The sequence below is a fragment of the Spea bombifrons genome, chromosome 13, assembly GCF_027358695.1.
Source record: "Spea bombifrons isolate aSpeBom1 chromosome 13, aSpeBom1.2.pri, whole genome shotgun sequence".
Lineage (NCBI taxonomy): Eukaryota > Metazoa > Chordata > Amphibia > Anura > Pelobatidae > Spea > Spea bombifrons.
This window is the reverse complement of record NC_071099.1, coordinates 28,405,645-28,423,675: the sequence shown is the minus strand read 5'-3', so window position 1 is coordinate 28,423,675 and position 18,031 is coordinate 28,405,645. Positions and strand designations below refer to the sequence as shown.

Below are 18,031 nucleotides of genomic sequence, written 5' to 3'. Positions count from 1 at the left end.
TCTTAATGTCCCATTTTGGAATTAATTTATAATATGTGTGTCATGTGAGTCAAGTTTATTCCATAACAGGTGCTATGATTTAGGTCACAGTATTCTGGACATCTATTAAGGTGGTCATTACAGGTCTTGACGTGCCATCATCTCTGGTAAGCTACGTATAGAAATCCAATATTTTAAGATCAAAATGTATCCAGAAGCACTCCATGACCTTAATATGTTTTAGAGACAATGAATATCTGACAGAATGTATTCAATATTATGTGAATTATCTAAGTTCGAGTAGGAAAACATACCTTTTGTGTCAAATATTTTGATAAGGAACATTGGCATGATTAAAAGATTGTTGTTGTAAAAATAAGTATATTGTATTTTCTGTCATTTGATGTTTATTTTTTGTATTTTGTTTTCTATTTTTTTAACTAAAGTCAATTTAATACACTTTGTAAAATATGATATTAGGTAAATTTGTTATAATTGTTTATAATTTTTAAGGTTGTTACTATCAGAGTAAAAATATATATAAATAAATAGCAGGGGTGTGACAGTGGAGGTAGGTTTATTCAGGGCCACCATTAGAAATCTTAGGGCCCAGTACAAGACAACATCTAGACTTCCATGCCCCTTCCATCAGCTCACCCATATCCATCCAATATATACACCGATCAGCTATAACATTAGGACCACCTGCATAATATTGTGTAGGTCGCCACCTAAACAGCCCTGACCCGTCGAGACATGGACTCCACTAGACCTCTGAAGGTGTGCTGTGATATCCGGCACCGAGACGCAGCATGCATCAATGAGCCTTGGCCGTCCATGACCCTGTCACCATTTCACCGCTTTTCCTTCCTTGGACCACTTTTGATAGATGTTTTGGCAATTTTGGAGATGCTCTGACCCAGTCGTCTCTCCATCACAATTTGGCCCTCGTCAAAGTCCCTCAGATCCTTACAGATCCTTTCCTGCTTCTAACGCATCAGCTGTGGGGATGAAATGTTCACTCGCTGCCTGATATATCTCACCCAGTGACAGGTGCCATGATAACAAGATTATCCGTGTTATTCACGTCACCTGTCAGTGCTCATAATGTTATGTCTGATCGGTATGTATATATATATATGTTACATGTAATTAATATAATGTATAATATAATTACTAACAAATTTCAACACACATACAGTAAAAGCCGGACTGGCGGTATGTCGAGGGGGAGTTGAGGTTAGTGCGGCTGGTACTACCGAGGGGTCACGTAATGACATTTTTCTGATTGTCAGTGGTTGACTTTAACCCTTTCAATTTGAAGGCTTTCTTGTTTTTTAATGTTGAGCCTCATATTCAGTATGGTGGATCATTTTTATGTCGCCACCAGGGAAGAGGCCTCTGTGTTTCTGGAACTATTAAGACCGTTATGTTTAACCACAAAAATAAGTCACAATCTAAGGAGCAATAAATGAAACAAATTACTGAATATTGCACCAATAGTCATGCGTGTACAGAAGATCCATAACACGCACAAATGGAAGATTCTTTGCTGTCCGCAGGGCTGTTACTCCTTATTAAGGAAACACATATGTGGCTGGATGCCTGGCATTTCCCTATATAAGACAGACATGTCTTGCACTCGGTACACAACCAGGCATTAGACAGCGAGATCTGGGTACCGTGCACTAAACGAATACAGGTAATGTACTAAGATGGGCATATTTCTATGTAAATACATGTTTATATAGGTGCATTCTTGAGGATAGTAGTAGAAATGCAAGAAATAGGTAATAAGGTTTGTGATAACACCTATTTATTTGAATTTAGTTTTTGAATCATCACATGGGCTAAATGTTAGCCCAAATAAAAAATAAAAAGGTAATAATATACTTTTTTGTCAGTAGGTATGGTGAGCTAATTTTTATGCCTATTTTTAAAATCCATGAATGAATAATACGAGTGTTATAAATATCAATATCTAATTAGATCTAATATTAGATATTACCAAATATATTTTCCCTACATTCTAAAAATGAGTACTTTTTTCTTAATTTAGTTTTTTTTTTCTTTTTTCAAACAATTGCAACTCAATGTATCTAAAGAATCTATTATTTTGGAATTCCTTTTAGCGGGCCATCATGCTCATGGGATAAGATGAAGAATCACTAGTGAGGACCTCAGATGTCCTTTCTTGAAATAAAGTCTTAAGGAGACACTTAGGTGAAAGTTTATGTGACTACATATTAGTCTGAATAGGACATCACGTTCACTATCACTTTTCTTTGTTGTAAGTTAAAAAGTAGGATAATAAAAACCAATCTGTGATTGCACCAAGGTCTTGTTAGAGGATATTAGAAAGGGGTCATGTAACATTATTCTCATTGGACATATGTACACTTCCGTAGGGACACGTGATCCTTTAGATGAGGGATAGGGTGAACACAGTTGTGCCGTTAATGGTTTATTTGTATGAGTGTTATGTCCTATGGATAGGACCCCTAGAAAGATAACATTGACATAAACATGCTGATACTCCTTGAGATCCTCTATGGTGTCACTAATGCCCCCCCCAGGGATGGATTTTGCCCTAGATAGTACCCAGTTTTCCATTTTAGAAAAAAAAATACAACATTGGGCAGAGGAAAGTATACTACAATGAAAAACTATATGTGATTTTATAATTTCCCTTTAGTGCCATACCAAAGCAGTGATATTTTTGTAATATTTACCAATAAAGCACTGACTTACTTTATAAATGTGAGCCAATCACACTTCCCCTATTTTGTTGCATGGATTTAAAGACGTTTCATTGCTTTCTAAGATCTTATTAAGATAATATTCTGGAGCAACTAGAACCACATAACTATGTAGTGCTGAAAGTGTATCCTCCACCGGAACTTATTATTTTATATTTTTATTTTTGAGCCAGAGTACAACATCGTAAAATTTCAGACCCAAGAAAACTCCCACTATCAAAGGAGAAAAATCAAGACAAATTGTTACCATGAGCTCATATCGTTATCACTTTTATTTTTTTATTTTTTTGTAGGTATGTGTGTATAGTTAGGAACATTATTAAAAAACTAAATCTACCATGTGGCTTATTAGTGGGGTAGTCAAGTTATATTTTTTTTAGTTTTTTTTTCCCATCGTTCAAATATAAATGTATTTTAATTGCCATAATCAAAATGCAAGTTATTTAACTGTAAATATGTTGCATTTCTAAAAGCAAAGACGAAGTTGATTCAGATAAAGAGATTTTGCAGATGCCCGACGTCCTTGACTCATAGTTTCGTGAAACCCGAAACGTTCTACGTTTGAAAGGCATCAAAAATGATACAGATTGCTGAACAGTTTTTGAATAATCGGATTGGCTTTTAAATGTATCTAGAGGAATAATCACACGCTGATGACATTTATCCTTATATTTTATAAAAATGTAAATTCTAAATTAAATTGTAACCCTTTGAACCCACAGCTTCTATATACAGTACCATGCAGAGAGTATCGCGTTCTCAGATTTCAAGCTTAATAAACTTCTTTTTAGATCCATGCCATGTTTTACTCTACAAAGGATCAGGCATTTTAAGCTGTTTAGGAACCACATCGTGTATCCATGTAGTTGTAGAACAAAGTATTCGATATTTCGAGACATGGGTAATATCTGGCAGAACCTTACTGAAAACAAAAATATATACTGAAACCGTATCTTACTGAAAACATATCTATATATATATATATATACGATCAAGCAATGAAAAAATACATAGCAACATGAATTAAAATGATGGGATAAATAACTGTTTAAAATATAATGTATTATAAATGAATGAGAATGAGAATATGAATGAGAATGGAGAATTAGAATGCATCGTATAGACAACAAGTCAAGATAAAAGACTAAGCCATCTGGAGCTATAGAAGAAGAAATGTGTTGGTGTTACAACCACCAACTTTAGTTATTTAATTGTATCATGTATATTGTATATACTATTACGTACTGTGAATGATATAGGAATATAAGGACGTAAAGGGTCCTTGCGTGGAGTTGTTGATGATTATGATGTTTGATAGACTGAGCAAGATGAACTTTAATCGATTTGGTAATCGGGGAAATGAGATAAGGTATAAGAAAATGTACAATTAAGCAAAAGAACATTATTTTGCGTATTTGTGTAAAGTGATATTAAAGGCCATCGTTAGAGGTTACATTGACCAACAGGAGGTTAATGTTAGAAAAAGATTTCTTACCATGTAACCAGCTTTTTGCCGTCTGTTGGTCACTATTAATATCATGGGTCTAGGAGGGACGTTTATTTCAAAAGAGGAGAAATGTTAGAAGGTCATAATCTAAAACTAGAGGGTCTGAGGCTTAGATTTAACGTAAGCAAGTTTTACTTTTCAGAGCGGGTGGTAGATAAATGGAACGGTCTCCCATGAGACGTGGTAGAGGCTAATACAGTGAGGGAATTTCAACATGCATGAGATAGGCGTTACACTATCCTGAACCTAACATGAGACAAGACGTAAGGTTTGTGTTTTTAGATAAACGGGCAGGCTAAATGGGCCAAATGGGTCTTATCTGCCGTCAAATTCTATGCTTTTATATGTGTAAATGTGCAGCTGTTCACTCACCTGTGCCATTCCTCCACGCCTTTGTAGCTTTTTCCTTCTCACCGGGATATTTTTCCAAGCCTCCTGTAGGGTCGATTCAAAGTAGTGATGTGGGCTATTGATTCATTTTCTGTTTCATATTCTCAAAAGATATGTCCATGGAAAGGTTTCTATATGAGGTCGCTGCCGTGCACTGGAAGAGATTCGTTTTATCTATACTATCACTCTCGCTTTCTGCATGAAACACGCAAGGGTTTTCAACAAATCCCACCCAGTTTCTTTATGGTACAGGATTTCTTCGGTTTGCCTCGGATCAATCCACAGATTATATAAATATATATACATAATATATATAAAACATATATATATACATAATATATATAAAATATATATATATACATAATATATATAATATATATATATACATAATATATATAAAATATATATATACATAATATATATAAAATATATATATACATAATATATATAAAATATATATATACATTATATATATAAAATATATATATACATTATATATATAAAATATATATATACATTATATATATAAAATATATATATACATTATATATATATATATATAGAGAGTGGAAATTAAAGCCATTTTTCATGTTTTGTAATATTGTTAGTAATATTATTAGTTTGTACAAATGTCTAAATTCTATTTCCTAATTTTTATACATTTAACTGTATTTTTAATACCTATTTCTTTAAAATATTATAATGTAATGTAATTTTAATATTTAATATTGTTTTTATTTTCCATATACATGAAGTATGTGTATATGTGTATATTGGATGGAAAAACATCCAGAACTTTTTTTCAATCTATAACTTTTATAACTTTAATTATAATTAATAATATAAAGTTAACATTTACATATACAGCTTTTATGTGTGTCTATAAAACTACTTTTTCTTTTTGTATTATTAAAAAATACACAGACACGCATACATAAATATCCATATATATATATATTAATGTATTCTAATATAGGCATCCTATACCCAAAGAAATTGTATTTAAATGTAAGAATTAAGTTATATACTTATACATTGATTAGATTTATAGGGTGTTTCACAGTTGAAGAGAATATTTTTGTGGCAATAGAAATTTAAGATGAAAAACGAAAATTTACAAAATTGGAGAAAATGTATAACATTATATTTTTCTCATTTTTGAATAAGACACTAGGTTTAGACATTACAACTATACCGTTATTACTGGGAAAAAATAGAGTTTAATATTATATCTCGATATAATATTTACAGACAGATTCACTGATTGAATATTAGGATAATATATGTTATCAATCCCATATATTAGTTAGTTCGCAAAATGCTGAGCTGGAATATTTCATCCTTAATTTGGGATCATTTTTAACATTAATTCAGAATTTGATAAAATCAGACTGAGTGAAAAAAAATCAATTTGCTACTGATTATACTGGTACTGTATTATTTATTTAAATACAAAGAATATTTCCTTATATATTAAATGGCAAAATCTGTATATTTATTATATTATTTGTCAATTCAAATCAAGCTATTCATTACGTGGGATGTCATATGTTTTGCTTCTTTTGCACTTTATAGAGAAACATAAACTGTTGAACAAATAGTTGAACAATTTGCTAGTAACTAAAATGAAAAGATAATCTTCAGAAATGAAAAATGGTAACTAGATCGGGTTTAGTGACCCTGACACCATGGGATTCCTATAATCTGTTTCCCACAGCTGCTCGAAATATCAAAATGCAATTTTTCTCAGACATGAGCTCAAAAAAATTACCTTTCACTGGTAACTACAAAACCAAACCAAACGGTATATATATATATATATATATATATATATATATATATATTTATACTACATCTATTTTATGGGTATTGAGCCATTTATTTGAGATTTTTATGCAGTATGGATGGATTTTTATCAGATTTTTTAAAACATTTTCTCAAATATAAATTATATATATCATATAATAGATTATATTTCCAGATCTTAAAAGAATTAGTAGCAGATGTACATACCTAAGAACTCTTTATAATTAGTTGGTTCATGCTGATTTTAAGAATGCCAGAAATGATTTGTGAAGTAGAGTGCAACTAGAGACCCTTGTTTTTAAAGACTTTTCAGATCGATTTGTCAGTTGTATTTTACATTTAGAAACTTTTTTTGGCAGATGTGATTTTCCCCCTGTGTTCTAATGCCATTTGTATTAAGAAAAAATGTTATATAGTTGTGCGATGCACATTTTCATTTTAGGCGAGATAAGGAAATGCTCTAATGGGGGTTTGAGTTTGCATTTTCTAGTTAAATTGCGGGTAAAAAAAAAACAAGAAAAAAAACAGAGCACTCATGGGTCTTAAACACACAATAATTTTTATGTGAGTGATTTTCTGGGGGAAAAAAAAATAATAAATAAAACAACAAAAAAATAAATAAATTATATATATGAATATACATATAGACAAATGCATGAGTTCACTCCTTTGAACATTTACTATATAGATTTCATACATTTAATAAAATAACTTTTGAATGTGCAACCTCTCCTTCATTTCAAAGCTTCATAAATCTCTACCCATCTCTTTAAGCTTGCGAGCAGTGCCCTCTTTACCTAATGCATCAGTTTATCTTAATCTGTCAATTCTATTTTTGTCAGACCCTTTATATATATATATATATATATATATATATATATATATATATATATATATATATATATATTTATATATATGCAAAGGGCAAAATTGTTGGCTATATATAAATGAAAGATAATAATAATAATTTAAACAACAATCAGACCAAACCGATGTTTTTTTCCCCGTTACAATGAGTATTTTGATCTGTTTTGTAAACCGTTACTCAACATATGTTTTCCTGGCTCCCAAAGAATAAAGTTGAGAACTAAATTATATAGAGCTTCTCCAGTCCTGCATTATAAAATGTTCCACAGAAGCTCAAACTACTTTCAGTTAATATTACATTATTTGTACTATTTTTTTTAAAAAAAAATTGCATATTATCAACATTCTCTTTCCCATATCTGAATTGTTGAATTCTAACAGTGAGAAAAGCATAGAATGAAGATTTCTAGACTCATGTATATCCAATTCCTATGTGATATCTTATAGACATAATATATTTTACCTTCTCCAAAGATTCAATCCAGCAGATGTGATCAGTTCTTCACAGATTCTCCAGAAGAGGGTATTTTATTCCATATTTTGATAAATTCATCTCACTGTTTAGATCCTTTAAGTCGGTTTTCTTCTAAAATTCCACAAAAAGAAGAGATATATGGGGTGCAATTCTTCAAAAAGTCAATTTAAAGGTTAAAACTAAAGAACTAACCTCAAGACTCACATAAAGGACCGAGTGGAAATACAGTGAGCGAACATACATATTAAAACCATCTACATCATACTTATTTCGAACCAAAGGGGATTACTTCCTTTTAAGTCATATAATTGATAATTGTTCTATATATTTGTCCAAGAATTCTGAAGTGTGTCATGGCAAATGTTCTTCATTCTTATGATGAAACAGGATATTCCGACAGATAATTTTCCCTGTCTGATGTCAAACCCTAGACCCTGTTTGATCCTTACGAGCATATGTACTATTTAAGGCACAATGATCTTTGTTTACATGACATAAAACATTATATATTTGTTGCAGATGAGGTCGGAATTCTAACTTTTTTTGTTATCTGGAAAATGTCAACATTATCAAAGTCCTTGGAAGATGAGTAAAACGATCGCCCTGTTGTCTCTTACATTACAGAGCTGGGAATGCTCTCAGTGGTGGTGAAGCTCTTGCGGTACAGAAAGGATTTAAGTTTGGAATTTGCTTAGAACTTGGCTAACAAGATTATTCTTGGAAGTTTGCAACAGTTTTATGGCCTAAACTTAAGAAATAATGATCACATATACCGTATATATATATATATAAAAAAATATATGTCCCATCGGTAACTTCTCTCTGTTCTTCAGCTCATCATGAGATGTTGCTAATTTCTAGGTTTCTCTCAATGTATTTGATTTTTTTAAATAATGCAGTGGTTGTCCATGACAAGTTTTCATGATTTACTTGGTTACTCCTCTTTTGATTATTTTTCTCACTCCTTTTTCAACCTTTTATCTCTTTTACATCTTTATCTAGCTTTATTTAGCTTTTTGATACTGGTTTGGACCACTATGTTTTAGAATTATTAACCAAAACATATTTATGTATATATATATATATATATATACATATACATATATATATACATACAGAATATAGAATACTTTTAAGTATCATTTTGTTGATTTTTTTAAAAGGTAATTTTTCATCTAAAATTGTTTATTTCACATTTTTATTTATTTTTGTACAACACGCGTATGTTTCGATTGCAAGACATTTAAAGCATTAAACTTGAAATCCTGTTCACCCATTAGGAACATCTGCCTCCTGTTTTGTGGCAAATGGGCTGCAGCCTCCCCAGACCTGCCACCATTGGCCAGAATACACTAAAGGGTAGTCAGTGACCATCAATAGCCATTACCTCCTATCTAGTACTCAATAGCGAAGCAGTTTTGGAAGTTAGATGCACCATAAGAAGTGTTGGAAGCCAAAGCAATGTTGGCAATACTTCCAGACTTCCAGAAGCTCCACACTAGAGCACTTGGGTACATACACATTCTACATTATATACTGTATATACATTCTACATCATACATGTAATTAAACAGCTTCCTTCCCACTCTGTCACATAAATATCACCAAAGCAGTAGGAGCTTCTTACTAAAAGCTATATTCCAAACATATAGTCTCCTGGCTTGGTAGGGGTAGGGCTTTTCCTTCTCTGTTGTGCATATATATATATGTAAGGTTACATTACATTTGAGAAGTAGAATATCCGCAGTTTCTATTGCGCTATTACGATAAAAGAGGATGAAAGTGAACAATAATATCACAACAAAACCATTAAGACATACTGGTATGAAGTAGCGGGCCCAGCTGTTGCTTGCTTACAACATACTGGTATGAAGGTTAGGCTCAATAAAGTGAAGTGCAGGTCATTATCCTTGCCTACCCTTTCCCATAAAGCCCAAATGCTTCTCGGTCATATAGGAACATGCTTCGAAAGAAAATAAGCATATGATACAGATTTGTTGATCCTGTGTCTTTAAACACGTGGCTTTGCCATATTTCCCGTTCTTCCTAGGTTTATTATTTTTAACTATAAAGATGTTCAAAGCCTGTTTAAAAAAAAGGAGCATGGATTACATCAAATATCTTATTACGCTTATGCTGATGAAGGTTAGAAAACGCTCTTTCATGTAGGAAGGGCTTATGTTATAGCTTTCCCTCTCTAATGGATCTTTCACCTATAATAATGCTATGGGGGATTTTCATCAAAGGTTTCAAGCTGGAGTGTTTAGTAGAATATGATACTTTTTATTGGGCCAGAAAAGGATGTAGAGTCCTGTAAGCTTTCAGGACCTTGGCGGTGTCTTCTTCAGATGGATTTCCTCAGTAATAGACATACACCTGGGTGAGCTCAGGGGAGTGCTGGGACCTTCTGGCCTGGGAGGCAGGTAAAGCCATATGGCCCCATGAGATCTTGGTGCCTGTAGCCCCCCCCCCCCAGTAACTTACTGCACTGGCACACATATTTACAAACACATAAACACTCATGATAACACACATAAACACGCACATACACTTACACACATTTACATATACTCACACAGATTCTAAAACACACACACTCATGCTAACACACACTTATGCACTCCTCATACATACTTACACATACATAATCATGCTAATGCTTACATATACACATCACTCCTTGCACACAAACACACATACACACATTCATGCTCACAGACATACACACTCATGCTCACATACATACTTACACATACACATTCATGCTAACACATACTCCCTTTCACACACTTACACATCCATGCTAACACAAACATTTATACATACACTCCCTCCCTCACCCACAGCCAGCCCCCCCTGCACAAGCTTACCTATCAACCAGCAAGAAGTTTAGGCTTCCATTTAATAAGTAACAGAGAGATGTTAACAGAGAGGAAAAATAGTTGCAATGACCAGGGGTTGATAAATCCACTGAAATCAACGGGAGTATCACCTGCCAGTCATAAGTATGCCAGTGTAAGTTATTGTTGCCCAACTGGTGGCCACCAGGCTGGAAGGTTTCCTCATTGTTGACAGTGGCGATGCACACTGGTCCATTCACAACTCACTGATCATAATTGGTAGGCAGTTGTGTATAATGTGGTTTCTTATTTCTACAGACATGAAAGTGGTGTCCCTCCTTTGTCTCCTAACTTTTCTCTTCGCGCTTGTCCAGTCCCACATTATTCTAGAAGAAGATCGAGAAGCAACTAACAGTGGAAATATCATCCGACTCCCCGAGCTACTGCCACCCATCTCTATAGTGGGTTAGTATGTACATTACTGCAATAGACTTATCAGTGTGGCTGTTTGTCTATGGCTCACAAAGTATGACTTCATTGGAGGTTCACTAAATGTTGTCCATTTCACCATACAGACTTAAAAAAGGCATCACGAAGAGTGAGCAGGTTGGATGCAGAGAAGAACAAATTAGCAAAGGTAGCCATTTAAACGGGTGCATTCTATCCTTATCTTCAAACTAACGGTCTGCTTCCTTAGGCCTTCCTTAGGCATACCTGGGAACTCTCATGCCAAGAGACCCTGGGAGAAGCACTGCTATGGGTCTATGGGTCGCCCCATTTCACAACCATTTCCCCCGTAAATAGCAGCATGTCTTGCAACGTCAGTGGGACTGCCCACCACCATCAGCAGGACTTCCTGCTTGTATCCCGCAAGGGGGGCTCCAGGTAGCCGGAGCCATGAAGTTCCCTGGAAGGCTTAGGGCGTCTGGACAAGAGAGGGGGTGCTGGCTATTACCCCATAATACATCCCCAATGTGTGAAAGTCTATCAGGTGCCTACCAGGATGAAACAGAAGCCTTTGTAATGTGTATGAGGGCAAGCGGTCTGGGTCTATATTGGTATCCTATATTGGAGTGGGAGTGGCAAGAGACCTGGGGTGCTATTTTGTATAGGACTAGACCTATACATTAAAAATGTCTTTATGTATTATGTCCAGTGATCTCCACCAATGCAAAGCTTAGTAAGTCAACCCTGGATGAGATGATAATTTCCTATAAAAAAAAACAACTAATAATTACTTGGATTTTTTGTTGATTCTATTTCTTTCCTCAGAGAAGAGTTACCCCTAAGAAGAAGCCACGTCCACCCCCTCCTAAAAACTGCGTGCCTCTTCTATCCAGCTGTAAACCGCCAGCACCTCCATGCTGCGAACACTGCGCCATCTGCCACTGTCATCTATTCCAGACTATCTGCATCTACAAGATGGGTTATCCCCACTGCTGAGCTATAAGCATAGAGCCCAACCGGGCAAAAATTGAATTTTTTGAGGAGAAAATGGGGTTCTTAACCCACCAGGTCTTAACATATTGCTTTCTTCTCAGTCCACATGCATGGTTATTAAATTGGTAATACATAAACCACGGTACCCTTATTAAACCTTCAAATCTCAGAACTATTCCAGAACAAGCAAGTAACATATTAACAGTATATGACATATTGTATTATTTCCATAAAAAAAAGTTACTATTTAAGGCACTTGCACCGAATGCAGCTTAATGTATTTTCTATTGTTTTAAACCAAGATAAAGACAGGTATCTAAAGTAGCTAAAACAATTCATACAAAAAGTGTGTTGGGCAGAAAAGAGACTTGGGGACCGTGTGGTAAGTAGAGGAAGGGAAAAAGCAGCCAATAGCTCGGAAATAAAGAATTTGGAATGGTTAGAGTAGTTTTTGTTACTTGCAATGCCACATATGGCCACTTGGGGCATTGGGTGTAATTTGATGGAAGTGATTGGATCCTTTTTTTGATCCTTATGCCTATTTGCGATGAGTGCGCAGGGGTGTGAAGCTTAATGGTCTATATTTACGACAATAACAACAAATCCTGATTTTTGCTCAGGAAATGTAGTTCTTGGTGAAACGGGTATCGGGCCCTACCGGTACCCCTTCAGAAACCAGCAACACAGCAACGTGCTGAACTGGCATATTGACTGATGGTTGACAGTTATCCCCTAGCCACCAGATATTTTGGGTACAGATATGAGGTCCCACCGTAATGTTATAAAAGTAGAACTAGCATTAAGTTCACAATTCAGTCATCATTATTTGTTTCTTTAAAGTTATACTTCCCATTCAAATAATAACTATTTTTGATGAATTTAATATTTGTGTATTAAATTGCAGAAAAAGAACTCATAACAACACAGTTAGTACTTATATCTTTCTGGGGTGTTATGGATTATATAACCTACACACTAGACAGATTGCATTAACGTCATATTTACTGCACAAGTACAGAGATACTTATTATCACCTATAATGTAATGTATTTTATTGAATGATATTTTATTGCACATTCTTTTAACATTTTGTTTCTGTTAAAATATACGCTAAATGTTTCTAGTATTCAAATTAAAATATTCACTCGTTCTCTATATTTTTTCGCTTTATTCTCACTGAGTAATCATTATTATTTTTATATTTGATGCATTTTAAAATAAATATTTTCAAAACAAAGCAAGAATTCAGTGCATTCCCAATGAATACTATTAAAAAAAGGCATAAATATTGGGGATTCCAAAACACTAGATGGCATTTATATTGCTTCGCCCCCCACTATGTCAAAGTACCCCAAGTTTGGAGAGTCCCATTTAATTTTTCTTGGCTATATTGCTTACCAAGGAGCTGAATAAGTGGGACCGCACTGTATTTAAACCCACTGAGACTCTCAAGCAATTTAAAGCCTTCTCTGGACACCATAAATGAGGCTCCTGTGCGGTTGCTGCTAGAATATTAATGGCCAATAAAAACTCAAAACAAAGCAAGAATTCAGGGCATGCCCAGTGAATGCCGTTCAAAAAAAAACAACACTTATCTAAGGCATAATGAATGCTTGCTTCATTTAATGCATTTATTGGTCATTATTATCTTACGAGCAACCCGGGAATTTAAATGTCTTTCGTGCTTTTGAAGTTCTACCCTTTCTTTATATATTTATATATTTTTTTGCAATAAATATTTTCATAGATTGTAAGTGTATGAGATTTTTGTAGAACCTTAATTGAAATGTGTTCAGTCATTTCTGAGTTTAGCAGAAGATAAGTTGGTGGAAACAAGCAGAAACTCAACTGATGAGTGGGATACCTCACCATATTCAACAATTGCTAGCGACTCTTGGCTTCCACATGTTCGGTCATCATGAACACATTTCAGTGGTCTTCTATTGAACCCTTATGGGTCAGAGAGGCATGCAAGGAGCTGGCTGGCACATGAACAGGGGGACGACCGGCCACTGGCAGGTCCAAACCCTTCAAACAGGGTCAGTCCAGCATGAGTCACTTAATGCAATGTAACTTTGCACCTACGTCCATCCCTCCCCTGGTGGTATGATACATTGAGGCATGCTGTCCTTTCTAGATTGGCAGAGTTGGCCCTCGATCCAGGCTGCTTAGCTCATAGACCAAGAAGTTTTGGAGGCTATTTTCGTGCCAACTCTCCTCTAAGAAAAAAAAAATCCTTTGTTCTCTATCGACCCACCATCTGGAAGCTCATCAGGTGTCCTACAACTGCATGTAATTACATTAATCTATATGGCTAGGTGGTCCTGTAGCTTTCAGGAGAATAACCGTGCCGCAGGAAGCCCAACTTTCTAACTCCACATATGGCGGCTGCACTGCCCAGCAGGAACGGCAAGAAGATCTATGTCTCCAGTGTCACCAATTTCTATTTTCTGTTGGTCCAATGCTGCTTGGGTAGCCGGGAGATATCAAACTAGACGTAATAGGGTAGCCATACGGTTAATACAGCTACCCAGTATGATGAATTTTTTATAAGAAAATGAACTGTTAAACTTTAATATAAAATTAAAACGCATTTATACTTAATGTTTCCCTATGTTTTGTATGATGAAAGTTGTGGCCAAAAAAAACAAATTTTTTTTTTGTTCTTTATGAGCAAAATATGTCTGGGTTCTTTCTCCTGTTAATTCCCACTGTTGTCATTGTCAATTTAAATTTGAAAAGTTCCAGAGGTTCTTTATTTCTATCATCCAAAAGGACTCTTGTGAATCTCAGACGTACATTATATAAACCCATAGAGGGATTACCCACAAGGCAAACTAGGTGACCTCCTAAGTACTCTGCTCATCAATTACAGAACATTTAATGTATAGGGCGCCAGCAGATTTGCTGTCAGAATAAAGGATGGTGGAAATGATCAATATATTTAAAATTGGCAATATACAAAATGTACAATAACGTTCTGGCCCTTTATCGTTGCTGTTGATGAAGTCAACTTCTCTGAAAAGATATGCAGTTGTTAATTCCTGCTTTTCTCGCTAACCTGTTAGGACGACAATGTGAATTATAGTCTTTAGCGTGCACTCACAGTTATAAAACAAGATGCAGTCTTCCAGTTTTCTAGACCTCGTAAGTCCGAGGGGTAAAAGAAAGAATGTCTGAGATCTTGAGAGCTTTTGGGACTCGATGATTTGGACCTAAAACCAGCTGGCCCTTTGCATGCAGCTGATTTTTATAAAAGTGGTGGAAAGTAGATCTGGCAGTTTTCTCCAAGTCCCTCATCTTGAAAATGATATGGAAAAAAACAATATAATTGTCCGACTCGTATTTTATCTCATGGGCTTCCAGCTGCCAGGCTCAATGTTTCACCTGCACGCCATGGAAAATGTGCAGACATGTTGGGTTTAGTTCATTCGAGTATATGGAAAAATCGTAAAGTTTTACAGTTTTTATTTAATTGGTCACATATTACACTGCTTTCTGTTATGAGAGCATAAAGTTTATAAAATCAGAATGAGAAAATAAAATGAATTCATGAAACACATTAATTTCATCATGTCCCTCTTGCTTTGTTTCAATCGTTTCCCCTTTTTCAAGTGGAAGGGTGGCTGGCGTGAAAATACGAAGCTCGTTGCTTTCTACACTCTGTAGATCAGGTTAGATGAGAATGACACAGCCTTCTATGCCCCATGGCCCTCCTGCCAGCGTGTCCCATGCATCTCACCCCACGGGGCCACTGGACCCTGAAGTCTGTAAAAGGGCCGCAGGCGACATTCTACAGAAAAAGGGCCACCATGCCCCAATCCCAGAAAGAATCCACTCAGGCCCCCAAAGCCTATACAACCAGATGGGAGTCGGGTTCAACCTAGTTGTATGGAATTAAACAGAAAATCAGATTTCATACCAACAGAAAAAAGTGTATCCAATGTCTGCCTATGTAACACATTCCAGCATTTATTAAAGTAAGGAAAGCACATTTCAAGCCAGAGCTACAATGACCACATATTCCTTCAAACAGCTCATATCGTCATTTGTGGAATTACAAAATACTGCCAACTGCCCCAAGTCTTTATGTCTGGCCAGTCGAGCCCCTTCATGCTCAAACAGCAGCCTGTGTAGGCGAGATCTTCCAACAGGAGTGACCCAATCCACCATTACTGCAGTACATGCATACATTCACATGTAAAGTGTAGTGTCCAACGCCATCGCAGGCCTACAACCAACCTGATGATCTGACTTTCCATTACCGGTAGCATTACTGGGGCAGGAACAAGCCCTTCTAGTGTAGCCAAAGGGCCTGCTGTTAATCGTTTCAAGGCAATAACCTTTATTTGTGTTGATTGGGAAAAGCCCACAGAAGAACAACACAATGGGCGGTCTGTAAACCCATTAAAAGCAATTATCATAGATAATTATTCATTAGTAATGATTATTCCTGTATAGGAAAGAGCAACATTTTCATCTAAAAACCTAAATGCTCTACAGCGCCACCTACTGTCACCATCAGTTGTTATTGTTATTATGTATTGTTTTATATATTCCATCATATTCCACAACATTGTACAATGGGTAAACAGGACATAACAAGTAGTATATAACATAACAATTCAACTTACAGAAACAAGGGGTAAGGAAGGCCCTGTTAAAACAAGCTTACAATCTAGAAGTGATGCTTATATAAGGAGAAAACATTTTTGCAATTCTAGAACTTCATTTGCGTTTTCTACGCCTTCTGTTACATGCAGGAAATGCAACAACATAAATGTAATTGAGAAAATTAATCAATTCAAGTAGATTTCCATTTCCGGTCTCTTTGAATAACACAAGAAATAGAGGGTAATAGAGTAACTAAAAAGTGTTATCTACTCAGTCTAGAATAGTATATCATACTGTGAAGTAGCGTTTTACTAAGTATAACACTCACTAAACACAAAAGATTAATACTATCTATCTTAACACAACAATCCCTCTCAATCGGTTTGGGACCGATGCTCCAGGACCATCCATTTTCAGGCTTATCCCACAAATCCAGGAAAGTTCTGTACAAAACAACCAGTGGCATCTCCAGCAATCATACTTAGGGGGGGCGCATGGAGGACAAGGACAAAAGTAGGGGGCGGGGGGATTTTGAGTTGTGTGGTTTTACATATCAGAACATAATACCAATCATCTGTTCCTTACAAGTTAGGTAAATACAACCTTAGAACAACACCACATGACATATTACACAGTGCCATGATTTATTCAACAAAAATAAAGGCAAAATGGAGAAGCTATGTGTCAAAAGCTAAGTACACCCTTATTGCTTTCATAGGAAGTAAGATGCTAAGTCGGACACAAGTGCTGCTAATCAAACACCCTTTATTAATTGATCATCAGCGTGAACGCCTCTATAAAAACTGACGTTTTAGCAGTTTGCTTGCATTCAGTTGTTTGTTAACACAATGCTAAGGAGGAAATACATCAGCAATGATCTTAGAAAAGCAATTGCTGCTCAAGTCCATCAAGTTCATCATTCTACAGTAAAAAAAAAGATTATTTAAAAGCGGAAAACATTCAAGACAGTTCAAGCCAATCTTCCAAAGGAGTAGACGCCCCAGCAAATTCACCCCAATGTCAGAGCTTACAATGCTCACAGATATTGCAAAAAAAACCAAGAGTTACATCTCAGACTCTACTGGCCTCAGTTAGCATGTTAAATGTTAACGTTCATGACAGTACAATTAAAAAAAGACTGAACAAGTATGGTTTGGAAGGGTTGCCAGGAGAAAGCCTCTTCTTGTTAAAAAAAACATGGCAGAATGGCTTAGGTTTGCAAAGTTGCATCTGAACAAACCACAAGCTTTCTGGAACAATGTCCTTTGGACAGATGAGACCAAAAACAAACACAGCACATCAGCACAAACACCTCATACCAACTGTCAAGCACGGTGTTGGAGGGGTGATGATT

The 18,031-nt window shown here is 35.5% G+C and overlaps 1 protein-coding gene across 3 annotated transcripts in view; it reads left to right on the top strand.

Moving 5' to 3' along the window:
• The window catches only part of ASIP (agouti signaling protein), a 38,834-nt gene extending 26,546 nt beyond the window's left edge, over positions 1-12,288 (top strand). Inside the window, exons 1-4 of one of the 3 annotated variants that reach the window (XM_053453445.1) lie at positions 1,608-1,681; positions 10,942-11,088; positions 11,199-11,260; positions 11,896-12,288. In XM_053453445.1, coding sequence (XP_053309420.1) covers positions 10,944-11,088; positions 11,199-11,260; positions 11,896-12,066 — 378 coding nt within the window. In that variant the 5' untranslated portion in view covers positions 1,608-1,681; positions 10,942-10,943 and the 3' untranslated portion in view covers positions 12,067-12,288. Of the gene's footprint in view, positions 1-1,607; positions 1,682-10,679; positions 11,089-11,198; positions 11,261-11,895 lie in introns of those variants that run through there. The other 2 variants (XM_053453444.1, XM_053453443.1) reach the window with 2 other exon arrangements.
• Positions 12,289-18,031: the final 5,743 nt, after the last annotated feature.